At 43.7% G+C, this 12,744-nt stretch overlaps 1 protein-coding gene across 1 annotated transcript in view; it reads left to right on the top strand.

Moving 5' to 3' along the window:
• The window catches only part of osa (trithorax group protein osa), a 29,154-nt gene that overhangs the window by 6,304 nt on the left and 10,106 nt on the right, over positions 1 to 12,744 (top strand). Inside the window, exons 3-8 of the mRNA XM_068300449.1 lie at positions 3,031 to 3,354; positions 3,433 to 3,660; positions 10,409 to 10,565; positions 10,637 to 11,752; positions 11,822 to 12,006; positions 12,078 to 12,332. Of these exons, the coding sequence (XP_068156550.1) occupies positions 3,031 to 3,354; positions 3,433 to 3,660; positions 10,409 to 10,565; positions 10,637 to 11,752; positions 11,822 to 12,006; positions 12,078 to 12,332 (2,265 nt within the window). The remainder of the gene's footprint in view (positions 1 to 3,030; positions 3,355 to 3,432; positions 3,661 to 10,408; positions 10,566 to 10,636; positions 11,753 to 11,821; positions 12,007 to 12,077; positions 12,333 to 12,744) is intronic.

The following is a 12,744-nucleotide window of genomic DNA, read 5'->3' as shown; positions in this document are numbered from 1 at the left end:
CTTCGTCACTTTTCAATCAATTCACTTATTCCCCTTTGTTTTTCTGGCGCTAGCCCTCCCCCCCGAACTGCTGCATGGTGCCATGTGCGCTCAGAAAATGCTACATTGTTTGCATTAAAACTTATATATTTACTGCATGTGTCCCCTTTTTCAAGTTATACGTAATTTTGCACGTTCCATAATCCCGGCCCTCCTCCCAGTCCAATGCCAACCCTTACAAATGCCGCTGACGCTGCCTGGCTTTACCTATCTTCTGTGTGTGCTTCAAAAATCGCATTTACAACGGCGTTTTTCCCTACAATTTATGCACGTGGGTGTGTGTGTGTGAAAGTCTGTGTTATGAAATTATAAACCCAAGGCAGAACCAGGATCAGGCACCAGGACCACTCCCTGCGCTTTGTCACGGCCATCGCTGTTGTTGCAACGTTTTTGTTTTTGTGCCGCGGCATTATTATAAAATACATGTAGCAAGAAGCATAGTAAACTCTAGCGGTGGCAGCAACACAATCCAATCCCATCCAAACCAAGCTGAACCGAGGCGAGTCGAGCCGGCTTTTAACACAGAGAAAACCCACCACCAACCATCTACTACTACTCCACTCCAGCCAGCCAGTCAGTCAGTTCACATCACACAATGTAGATTTCTATGTGAGTGTGTGGAGGCAGTTTATTCAATGTTTTTCTCCCCTCTTTCTGTTCGTTGCTTGCCTGCCTGCCTGACTGAATGACTGAATGACACTCGCTCCTGCTTCTGTTGCTCCGCGCTTGCCACTCTCAAAAACGTAATTTTGCTCGATTCTCGCTCTGCTCGTTTCAGCCATCCGACCGTCCGATCTTTATATGTATGCATGTATTTGTGTGTGTGTGTGTGTGTGTGTGTGTATCTCTATCTGTGTGCGTCACCGTACGACCCTTGCTGCATTAATTCAAATTCCACTTCAGCTTCTACCCGCTGCTTTTGCTTCTGCTGTTGCCGTATACATTTCTGCTTTTGATTTTCATCCATGATGAGTTTTCCCTTTTTTACTTTATTTCTCCTTGGTTGCTGGCTGGCTGACTGCCTGCCTGACTGCCAGTGCCGCCTTCGCTTACACACAACTGGGATATACATACACATAAACACACACGCACATTAAATGTACGAAAACCATCCATTCATGTTTCCTGTCACCCTGCAGTGGACCGACCGACCCGATCCAACGGTCGTCGTAGTTGTTTTTGTTGTTGTAGTTATCCTCGTCGACCAGAGAACTGAGAGCTGTATAAATGTGTGTGTGTGTGTGCCGGGTCTGGTGGCGGTGGCTGCTTTTGCCTCTCTGTGCTCTGCATTCGTTTGTACGCTTCGTTGTTCGTTCATTTGCTGTGAGTTTCCATTAGATTTATTGCCACATTTTACTCCGGCAGCAACGTTGCCGTTGCCTTTGCCATTGCTGTTTTGCTCCTTCGTTGCCAACAACATTTTGAGTCTGTGAGGGGCGCCTGGCATGCCATGCCATGGCAATGTGTTTGCCCCATCCCCCTTCCGCTGCTTCGTCCCTTGTCGCTCTACGTCAAGTTGAAAATCCTTTCATTAATGGCATATAAAGCTCTTCTTCTGCTTTTTTTACTCGTCCTGCTTGTCGTAGAGTCTCTTCTGTCTCTGATTGGGGCATATCCACCACGTAGAAAGGTGTCTCGGAGCTCTCTTCCATACCTCACTCGGCACTACTTTGTTGCATGTTTTGCTCGTCTTCTCCTTGCTTCTTGCCTCCTCTTTCAATATCTTCATATTCTTCCTTGACGGGAAAGTCGGCAGTTAACTAGCGAACCAACTAGTGGTTCTCCTGTATGCGTTACTATTTGCTTAGTCCATGATTCTAGGCTCTTAAAAGTTTATAAACAAAAGGTCGCAAACTCTATAGATTTATTGAAACGGCTTAACAATGTGAAAGGCCGCCTGAATACAAAAGTAATAGAATTTCGTTTGTATATTATTTTTGTAGAACTGTAGAAAACCCAATAAAAAAACTTGTTTGTTGTAAGCCCTTACTGGTTTATAAGGATTTCTATGCTACTTAGGAACCTTAAAAAAGGGAAATCGTGGTGGGTCAGGTAAAATTTTGAAGCGTTAAAGAAGTCATGTTAATATCATTCCTAAAGAAAATAAAATGCAGAAAATTTCTATTACTCATGGCAACAATTGAAAACAGGTCAAAAGAGTTTATCCTCCATAAGGCTTCAGCCTCAGGTGAGCTTCAGGTGGCTTGTCTATGTATTTACCTTGCTCTGCGTTATTCCTGCCCACTTACAGTTCTCTGTGTTTAATGCACGATTCCACTTGAAATTTATTCTAAGATTCAACTTCTCTGGGTCTTCCTTTTATATACATACACACAAATATATTATCCTGTTTACGCTGCAATACGGTAGAGTAACGGTATTGCCTTTTGTTTTGCTGCGCACAGAACCAGCCAGCATTTAGTAGTTTCCTGTGTATTTTCTTTTTGCTTTACTTTTTGATTGCCTTTTTTTTAATCTCCACATTTGTGACTGTCAAGTGAAAATTCACCACCCAGAGGGTTCGTCGCCTGCTACCGCCTGTCCTGGCTTGTCCTGTATACACACACACACGAACGTATGTATATGTTTGTGCGCGCATTTACGAAATTGGTTGTGGAAAATCGATTAAAATGATATATACAATAAAACGGAATGTGCATTGGCCCACAGATGGTTGGCGGGGTGTCATGGCCAGCCGTCCAGCAACAACAACAACTATGGCTAGCACAAATAATTGAACTCTGAGCTAAAAACGAGAGCGAGAGAGAGAGATACTGAGAGAGCGATATATAGAGGAGAGAAAAATGTATGCGTACTCTCTCTCTAGCATTGTCTCTCTTTCATTTCGATTATACATAAAATAATAGAAATTACCTGAGAGAAAGAAGTGATGGGGGCGTAGTTATATCTAAATTGCAAATTTGAATTTTAGATCCAAAGAACTGACTTGATCTCATATCTTTTTGTTTATCTCCTTCCCCTTTTTTATAGACAAATACTTCCAGGGGTCAGTCACCCTATCCGCCAGCTCACGGTCAAAATTCAGGTTCCTATCCTAGTTCGCCGCAACAGCAGCAGGCACAGCAGCAGCAGCAGCAACAACAACAGCAGCAACAACAACAACAAAGCGGACAGCAGCCCGGTGGTGTTGGAGCACCCAGTGCACCAGCACCGCCGCCTGGCTCTGGACAGGCACAACCACAACAAAATACACCGCCATCTCAATATTCGCCGTACCCGCAAAGATATCCAACACCGCCTGGATTACCGGCGACTGGACCCCCTAATCATAGAACTGCCTACTCGACGCACCAGGTAACTTTCCTGCCCACAAAACACTTTGTGTGTGTGTAAGTTCTAAATTTTATATAATATGATTTCTTTAAAATTTAGTATCCCGAACCAAATCGGCCTTGGCCGGGCAGCTCATCACCTAGTCCTGGTCCTGGACACCCTTTGCCGCCCGCCTCACCGCATCATGCACCGCCGCCCCCTTTGCAACAACAACAACCGCCACCACCACACGCCGCTGTGGCTGGCGGACCACCACCTAGTAGCAGTCCGGGGCATGCGCCAAGTCCATCGCCGCAGCCCTCGCAGGCATCGCCATCGCCACATCAGGTAAATTCAATTAAATGCTATTTCTGTACGACAACACAAAAAGAAAAATCAGAAAAAGGGATATTTGCAATGTTCGTCAGTGGAAACGGGGCCATATGCCCCCTCAATACTGTATTTTTAATTGCATTTATGCTACTTGGTGTGGAGAGTATGGCCAATTTCCCAACGCCACTTCATCAAATATTGACCAAACCTGATGTGTGCCCCACTATGTGGGCATGAAAATTAAAGACGTATCTTTAAAACAGTTTTCACCATAATTCAGGCAAAGAATTGGATTTCTTTTTTAGAAAGAACGTCATTCGTAGGTCATTACGGTTTCGCTAATCTGAATTTCATCCCCCCTTAGCATTTTAGATTAGATAAGAATCTGGTTGAATTGGAGGTGAGAAGGAGGACTACATTAACACGAATGTGAAAACTATATGCCACCACTTCTACTTTTATTCACTGCTCAAATATACGATGATGGGCGGGAGGAGGAGGGGAGCAACAGAAAAAACTGGGTCAACAAACTGTGTTTGTTGCTGCACGTGAACTTGAATTCAATCTGACGTCAAACGTACATACTCACATAGAAGTGGAACAGCAGCAGCAGAAGCAGCTATAGCTACATACCTTTTCTGGTATCGCCGCAATTCGTTGTTGGTTTTGCCTTTCAACCTCTTTTTCAAGTATTTTTTACCCCCATCCTAGTACAAGTTGTTTTGGTTGTCGTTGTTTAGGGTCAAATGTTTACGCCCATTAAGGTTGGATGTTTTGGATTTTTAGATGTTTTCCCTCACTTACTTAAAACCCCCACCCACCCAATTTCTTTTTTTTTTTTCAACCATTTGCTGTTGGTGTGTACGCTCTTTAAAAAAAAAATTGCTCAAATCTTATCGTTGTTGTTGTTGTTATTGTCTGGCTGATGCCGGTGCCGTCGGTGCGCCACGCTTTTGTTTTTATGAATTTTTATTATTTCTCTTTTTTTTATTTTGTTTTGATTACAATTTTCTTTTCTTTTGCCGCGCCGCGCTATATACCAATGGTATTTTCCCTTGTCTTTTGTTTATGTTTCGCATCCATCGCAACGCCATCAGCGGCAGCAGTAGCAATGAGAGCAACATACTAGATAAGTTGACAGAGGAGGGGGAGTCGGTAAAAATACCTTCCGTCTGATGTTCATCCATCGCTTTGCTTCTTCGTCATTTGCAATCCAATTATCTCATCTCACAATCCTGGAACAATCTTTGAGAGATTGATTTGCAAATTTTTAGTTTATAAATGGATTAAACAGTGGCAACATCAACTAAGTGTGAACCACTGTGAACCTTCATTTGATGTTGTGTTGAACATTGGGTAGGTCCACCTACCTACGTCACCAGAGAGAGTATTATAAGAATGTCTGTGTGTGTTTGTTTTGTTGTTCCCCATTTTATTCATTCAGTATGTCCGCGGCAGTGGCAACATTGAAAGCTTTCGACAATCCTCCTGGCTCTCGAACCAATTTGGTTGGTTTGGCATGTTTTTTTTTTTTGTATTCTACTCATTCCCTTTATATGTATGTATGTATGTGCATGCACAGATGCTACTACACTCAAGATCATCGCACACAAAGCGTCTGCTTCCCTATATTTATATACATATATATATATATATTTATATTTGGGTCAATGCCAGGGTCATTGATGTTGTTGTTGCGGGTTGTTTACTCTTTTATTTTCCTTCAAAATCAATCCTGTTCTTTTGGTTCTTAATTGCAGCCGCGATATTCAACCATAAGCCACCATTTGAAAATGTGCTTTGAATCCTTCTGCAACATTTATTCAATTTCTAGAGTTCTATTTGCCCTCTAAATATGATAGTAATTTGCATTCATTTAGGTTGTTTCGCCCCATTTCAGTCATTTGTGTCCATTCCAGGAACTTCAATTGCAGATTGGAACTTCTTCCAACTCTTCAAATAAATGCAAAAGGCCCAACCCTTTTCAACCCTACCAATTATGTCTTTCACTTTTTCTTTTTTACCGTCTTCCGAATTGTATTTCAAATTTTCTGATTTGAAAATCAGACTGTTATTGAAAACAAATTCAATTGAAAAAGGTAGAATCTGAAAGGGTTCCCTTGCATGGCTTGGTTTGTTGGTTGCATTGATTATCCCAAAAGACCTCTCTGAACGTCAAAATTTATGAAAATCAAGAAATGAAATTTCATGTAAAATCGATTTAAATGATCAAACTGAGAAAGACAAACAGACAGACAGACTGGCGGGCAGGCTGGAGAGTTTATCTAACTTCATTGTCCGTGTCCTACTTCAACAATTCCTTGCCTCGGCAATCATTTTAGCTGCAGTATCACAAGTTTGCAATTTAAGAGGTCGGCGGCGGCAACGACGTACGGTCTCTTTAGGCCCCCAAAAGCCACATGCCTTCCTCCAACTTTGCCCTGTCGGCTCTCCCCTGCCTGCCTGCCAATAATGAACGAACGAACAATTTTTGCCCCCCTTCCGCCTGCCTCTGCTCTGTTTGTGTGTGTCGCATTGCTGCTGCTTCTGCTGTTTGTAGTTGCTATTGGGGATTTTTTTGTTCCACTGCGCTGTTGATGTTGTTTTTGTTGTCGGCATCATCATCGTTTTTCATTTTAACAGGCGCAACAAAAATAAAATAACGAAAAAAAAAATGTTTTTGCGAATAAATTTTATCAGTGCTCCGACATTGTGATACCCTCAATAAGTCTGATACTTAGGACCTTATCTTCTTATCCTTGCAATATCTTTGTATTTTATGTCTTTGTTTTTTGTTGTAGTTTAAAAGTTTTGCTTTCTGTTCGTTCATGTTACATGTATCTTGTCAATCTTGATATACCCTTTTAGCCATTCTTATGGGGTATATGTATGTGTATAAAAAGCAAGAAAATGCGAATGAACAAACGTCGAGTTCGCTCATTTCATTTCAGTTCAGTTCAGAGTTTTGCCTTGCTTGTTTTTGTACTTACAAACACACACAGACATACATTTAGTATTTATGTGCCTGTGTGTGTATGTATGCGACTGCGGTGTGCTTGTTTTTCAGTTCAGTCGTTTGGACACATACAGAGAAAGAGAGAGAGAGAGCCCCAATCAAAAGCCCCATGAACCAAACGAAACGCTGAAACGACGAACCGAGACCGAGAGCCATAACCAGAGTTGGGAGACGAAGAGACAAAGTTGGCGGAGCTGTGTGGTGCTTTAGCTTTAGCTTTACCGGCTGTCGACTAAATTGTTGTTGTTGTCGTTGTCGTTGCTGTATGGATATGGCTCCCAACTCGATTCATGGGACATTCGCCTGAACACAAAGTGGTTGACTGGCTGCTAGTGCTGCTGCTGCTGTTGTTACTGCTGGCTATGTCGGTCGGTTTGACTGTCGTTTTGCCTGCCTGCATGCCAGTCGGTCGGCCGGTTGGTGCTGTAAGTAGTTGAGAGTCATCAGACGTTTGCTTAACGAACAGACCGACAACGCCGACGACGACTGCTCTGCTCTTCTCTGCTGGTGGTTGGCTCTGGCTCTGGTGCTGTTAGTATACACAGAGACTCAACGTACATATATACATATATTTCTATATGTATTTATTTGCGTGCTGCTGGCGTTCCCTTGTGCCATTTGCGCCAGAGCCACAGCCACACAAACTTTCGTTTCGCTCATAAAATTTCAAGCGAGCACAAACAAAAATTGCATGAGCATACACACACCACTCACACACAGAGAGTGAGATACAAATACAGATACATTTATATAGAGACAAACCGACACAGTTGCTCACAGTCGCAGCACACCCACAAATACCTAATGAACGTTTGCCTGTGGCTGCGACTCGACGACTTTGGCTCTGGCTCTGACTCTGACTCTGAATGTCGAAACCGCTCAGCTGTGTGTGCGCCCATGTTGTTGGATTGGAGCATAAAGTAAAAAAGGAAAAGGGGAAGACAAAAAACAACCAGAGGTCTGAACTAACTATTGCTTGTGTCTTGGTTGGTTATACCATCCATACCCTTTTCAGTTTTTGTAATCCTTTCCTATGGGAGCTGATGAATAATCGTTCGATTTAGTACAAATATGAAAGTCTCATTTCAGGGGGATATAAAATTAATAGAATTACCATCTAAAACATCATAAAAGCCAACTTATAATAAAATTTTGTCATAAAATTGGAATTAAAATCAACAAATTATACGACCTATTCGTTCAATTAAAAAAAAGAAAACCATTTCAATTGGTTTTGGATCTTAGAGATATTATAATCCTCTGACTTTTTTATATATGCCCCCATTGCATAGTCTTAAATACTCTGTTTAGTCTCAAATGTGAGGTGGGCAAACTTATCTAACCGACCGACCTCCCTGTCTCGACCCCTATGCTCTTGCAAGTCAATCTTACTACGTGCCATGCTTGGCGAAATGAAAACCATTGCACTTCTCTCTCCTCCTCCGTTTCATTTGTGTATGGATGGATAATATGCTCGACGTTCAGAGTTGAATTCTTTTATCACTTTTTTCGAGTCCGTTTGTAAATTCCTTCTAGCTTGGCTTTTAATTCTTCTTTTGTCTTCTTTTATCTGTATACGTTTTCTTCTTGCCTTTTCGGTTTTGACATAATCGGAGGGGCCACAAAAAGGGCCAACAGCTGACATCTCGTATAACATCTTGACTGGCCACTTTTATTTACATAATTTTTTTTCCCAAAACTTTATGTGGTTTTCAGGCCAAAAGCACTTAATGACTTGGCGAAATGGCTTCAAGTGCTCCAACATAACTTGAAGATCTTCCTCATGACGCGATGATGATCAAAAGTCTGTGTTCAAGCGTTTTGGAATATGCGCCATGTAGAAACCTTTATCGAATTTTAAGTTCAATTTGAAATGTTTTGCCATTTTCCATTGCCGCCCCTCTAACCAAAAATATAAACCCATTGCCTCTTAAAAATTTGCCAAGTTTGAAACTCGGTTTATAAATGATTTCATTGTTGTTATTATCGTCGTTGTTGCTTGTTTTTCTTTCCAAGTAATTTTTCTACACGACCACAACTACAAAACGTGGGGCCGCCTGGCCTGGCCTGGCTGGCTGGCTGCCTTCATATATTGAGTACAAAACATTCTATCTGTTCGGTCTTAGCTCTTGCCGCTTGCTATTCTCGTCATCAACGCCGTCGCAACTCAAGTGTATGGTAGCCCCCCCTCTCTCTTCTCCTAGCCCCGCCCCCAACACCATCATTTATACAACACACTCTCAACGTATATTTTTTTTGTTTTGCTGCTGCTCCCCTGACACTGTGAAACGAACGAGGAGAAACGAATGGACTGACTGGCTGGCTAGCACCGACGTCGTTGCTTATTTCATTTTATTATATTTCAACGTTGAAAATGTGTGTCTGTATATGTGTGTGTGTGTGTGTGTGTATCTGTGTGTATGGCTGTTGTTCCTTATCTACGTCTTTGTCATCGTACGTTCGCTGGGTTCGCTTCCAAGCGCGCCATAACTACCACAGCACAAAACACCAGCCACTTGCCTGTAGTCGTCTCCCCCTTCTCTCCTTCTCTGTGTCTCTCTCTCGGAGCGCTTCAAGTTGCAGCCGTCGTAGTCGTTGTCGTTCCACATAGCTTTTATGCCCCGTGCTCTCCACCCCTCACCGTGTCCGACCGCCTTCTTCCTGCCCATTGCCTGTGCCTGGTTGTGCTGTGCGCTTTGGCTTTGCCGTTGCCGTCAGTTCGTCGTACATTTCATTTCACTTCACTTAATTTCTCAGATACCAAAACGAACAGCGTTGTATTTTTCTTTCGCTGGTTTGGGGCTTTGTACGTATGTATTTGTGTGTGCGAGTGTATCTGTGTGTGCTTGTGACTCGAATTGCTGTCGACTTAAGTCTTTATATGTATGTATGTCTGTTGCTGTTGTGTTTCCCTTTGGCTGAAATTGTTCTTGATTTTCGTATAGTTATAGGCGGCAAAAAGTTAAAGTCGTGTCGCATCGCACCGAGTTTTGTGCCCCAAAAACCAAAAACAAAACAGAGAAGAGGAGGAATACAAACGAACTAGGGAGCAGAGGAGCAGCGAGCTCGTTGTTGAAGTAAGATTTGGCGTTTATGATTTCGCTGTAAGCGGGTTTGTCAATCCAGTTGGCGGTAAAAAAGAGAAATATAAAAAAATAATTACGAAACGACTTCTACAACGACAACGACAGCATTGACAACGTTGTCTTTCAAATGGCGATCCTAGGTAGTATTGCTCACGACGACCCCAAATGTCAGTAAAAGGTCGCGCAGTGTTTACTTCAGTGGAAATGACAATACGATTAATTGAAAAACATCTCTCTGTTGACGACCTGACCCTAGATCATGATCATGATCCCTTCCTCCCTCTTTCTAAACCTTATCGACTGGCCACACATAATCAAGTCCTCTTGAAGATAAACGAGATAGTCAATCCACGTTTTCGACAAAACAAATTAGTACACACACACACACACACACCACATAAGAACACATACACACAAGTGTATCTCTATCTTTACATTGCTGGGTGACATACAGGTGCTCTCTATCGTGTTGTTGCCTTTTCGGCTAATTCGCTGTTTTGTTGCTATCACTTTCATTTAAATAATAATAACACAACAAAAAAAAAAAGGAAGGGAAGAAAAAAAAACGGAAAAATGCCGGCCGGCATTTGTTTGTTTTTGTCGTCGTCGCGGATAAAGCAAAAAAAAATACTAAATCAACAAACACACATTTTCATTGCAGGAGCTAATTGGACAAAATAGCAACGATAGCTCAAGTGGTGGGGGACACAGTGGTATGGGTTCTGGTCCGCCGGGTACACCAAATCCACAGCAAGTCATGAGGCCCACACCATCGCCCACTGGCTCTTCCGGTTCGCGTTCCATGTCACCTGCAGTGGGTAAGTACATATTTATCTCATGCTGTCTTATCCCCAGCATAATTGAAAACTTTACCATTTCCTGCGGCCAGCACAAAATCATCCAATATCACGTCCGGCGAGTAATCAATCGAGCAGCGGCGGTCCAATGCAACAACCACCAATCGGAGCTGCTGGTCCACCCGGTCCTGGACCAATGCCACCACATGGTCTACCTACTGGTCCTCCGCCTGGGCAACAACAGCAGCAATCTCAGCAGCAACAGGCCTCGAATTCAGCATCGTCGGCAAGTAATTCGCCCCAGCAGACACCACCACCAACGGGAGCACCGCCGCCAAATCAGAATATGAACAATATGGCAACACCGCCGCCACCGCAGGGAGCATCCGCTGGTTATCCGATGCCACCGCATATGCATGGCGCTTATAAAATGGGCGGGCCGGGACAAAGTCCGGGTCCAGGTCAAGGATATCCGCCTCAACAGCCGCAACAATATCCGCAAGGCAATTACCAACCAAGGCCGCAATATCCGCCGGGGGCTTATGCAACAGGACCACCAATGCCTCCGACCAGCCAAGCAGGCGGCGCCAATAGCATGCCAACAGGACCGCAACCCTATCCAGGGCGCGGAATGCCTAACCACGGTGGCGGCAGTCCTCATGGCCAGTATCCACCATATCAATGGGTGCCACCATCTCCCCAACAATCGGTCCCTGGCGGTGCTCCGGGCCAACCGATGGGAAATCATGTGCAGGGCAAGGGCACACCACCACCCGTTGGACCAGGGCCACCGCCACCTCAAGGCGGTGGATCACCACGCCCATTAAATTATCTGAAGCAGCATTTACAGCACAAAGGTGGCTATGGTGGCAGTCCTACACCTCCTCAGCCGCAAGGCTACGGTAATGGGCCGACTGGAATGCATCCGGGCATGCCAATGGGCCCACCACATCATATGGGACCGCCTCATGGACCAACAAGCATGGGTCCACCTACGAGCACACCGCCACAATCCATGCTGGGAGCCCAGGGAGTCAGCGGCGCCGAAAGTGGGCCAGAGCATATATCGCAAGATAACGGTATAAGTTCATCGGGTCCAACCTCCGCATCGGGATTACATGCAGTCACCGCAGTGGTAACTACCGGTCCAGATGGTACGCCCATGGATGAAGTTAGTCAACAGAGTACGCTCTCTAATGCATCGGCGGGTAAGTAGAATTGACGTAAAATTGTGCGAGTTGAATACCAAACTAAATCCAAACCTCTTCGTTTTGCAGCATCCGGTGAAGATCCACAATGCACTACACCAAAGTCGCGCAAAAATGATCCATATAGCCAAAGTCATTTAGCCCCTCCAAGTACATCCCCACATCCTGCTGTGATGCATCCCGGCGGTGGCGGACCCGGCGAAGAATACGATATGAGTTCTCCGCCAAATTGGACGCGCCCAGCGGCAAGTCCGGTAAGTAATTCCCACTTCAAGGAAACCGAAAGTTGAGTAAAGTAATCAATTTTTTCTCTCTCAAATTGCAGCAGGTGTTTAACAGTCATGTTCCTGTGCAACAAGAACCATTTCGGAGTACAATCACCACCACCAAGAAATCCGATTCACTGTGCAAACTCTATGAGATGGATGAAAATCCAGATAGACGAGGCTGGCTCGACAAGCTGCGGACATTTATGGAGGAAAGGCGTACACCGATAACGGCATGCCCGACCATTTCAAAACAGCCACTCGATTTATATAGGTTATACATTTATGTAAAAGAACGTGGCGGATTCGTCGAGGTATGCAAGGTGCCGTAGTAACTCCTTTTACTAACTTCTTTTTAGATTTACTAGCAAACCAAAACCAAAATCCAACTCAAAAACCAAAATATCTCTCTTAAAATAAACCACAAAATTAGTGTAAAATCAATCAACCGAACACCACCAACGTAGTTAACAACACCACCAAAAAACTGAAATGAAAAGTAACCAACCATAAAATATAGTGAAACTACAAACAATAAAAAAAAAAACAATATTTGGCTAACATATAGAACAAAAAACAAAATCATCTCCAGCCTATACCTTAACTTGCACAAGAGCCATCCGTCCGCCTCTCTTTCTCTCTATCTCTTTGTCTCTCTGTATCCTCCAGCCTCCAGCCCGTTCCAAGAGTCCAAAAAAAAAAAACCAAACTTTTAGCTGCATCATG

Source organism: Drosophila tropicalis, unplaced genomic scaffold, assembly GCF_018151085.1.
Source record: "Drosophila tropicalis isolate 14030-0801.00 unplaced genomic scaffold, ASM1815108v1 contig_878, whole genome shotgun sequence".
Taxonomy (NCBI): Eukaryota; Metazoa; Arthropoda; class Insecta; order Diptera; family Drosophilidae; genus Drosophila; species Drosophila tropicalis.
Note: the sequence above shows the minus strand (reverse complement) of the source record. Positions and strands in the feature narration are given on the sequence as shown.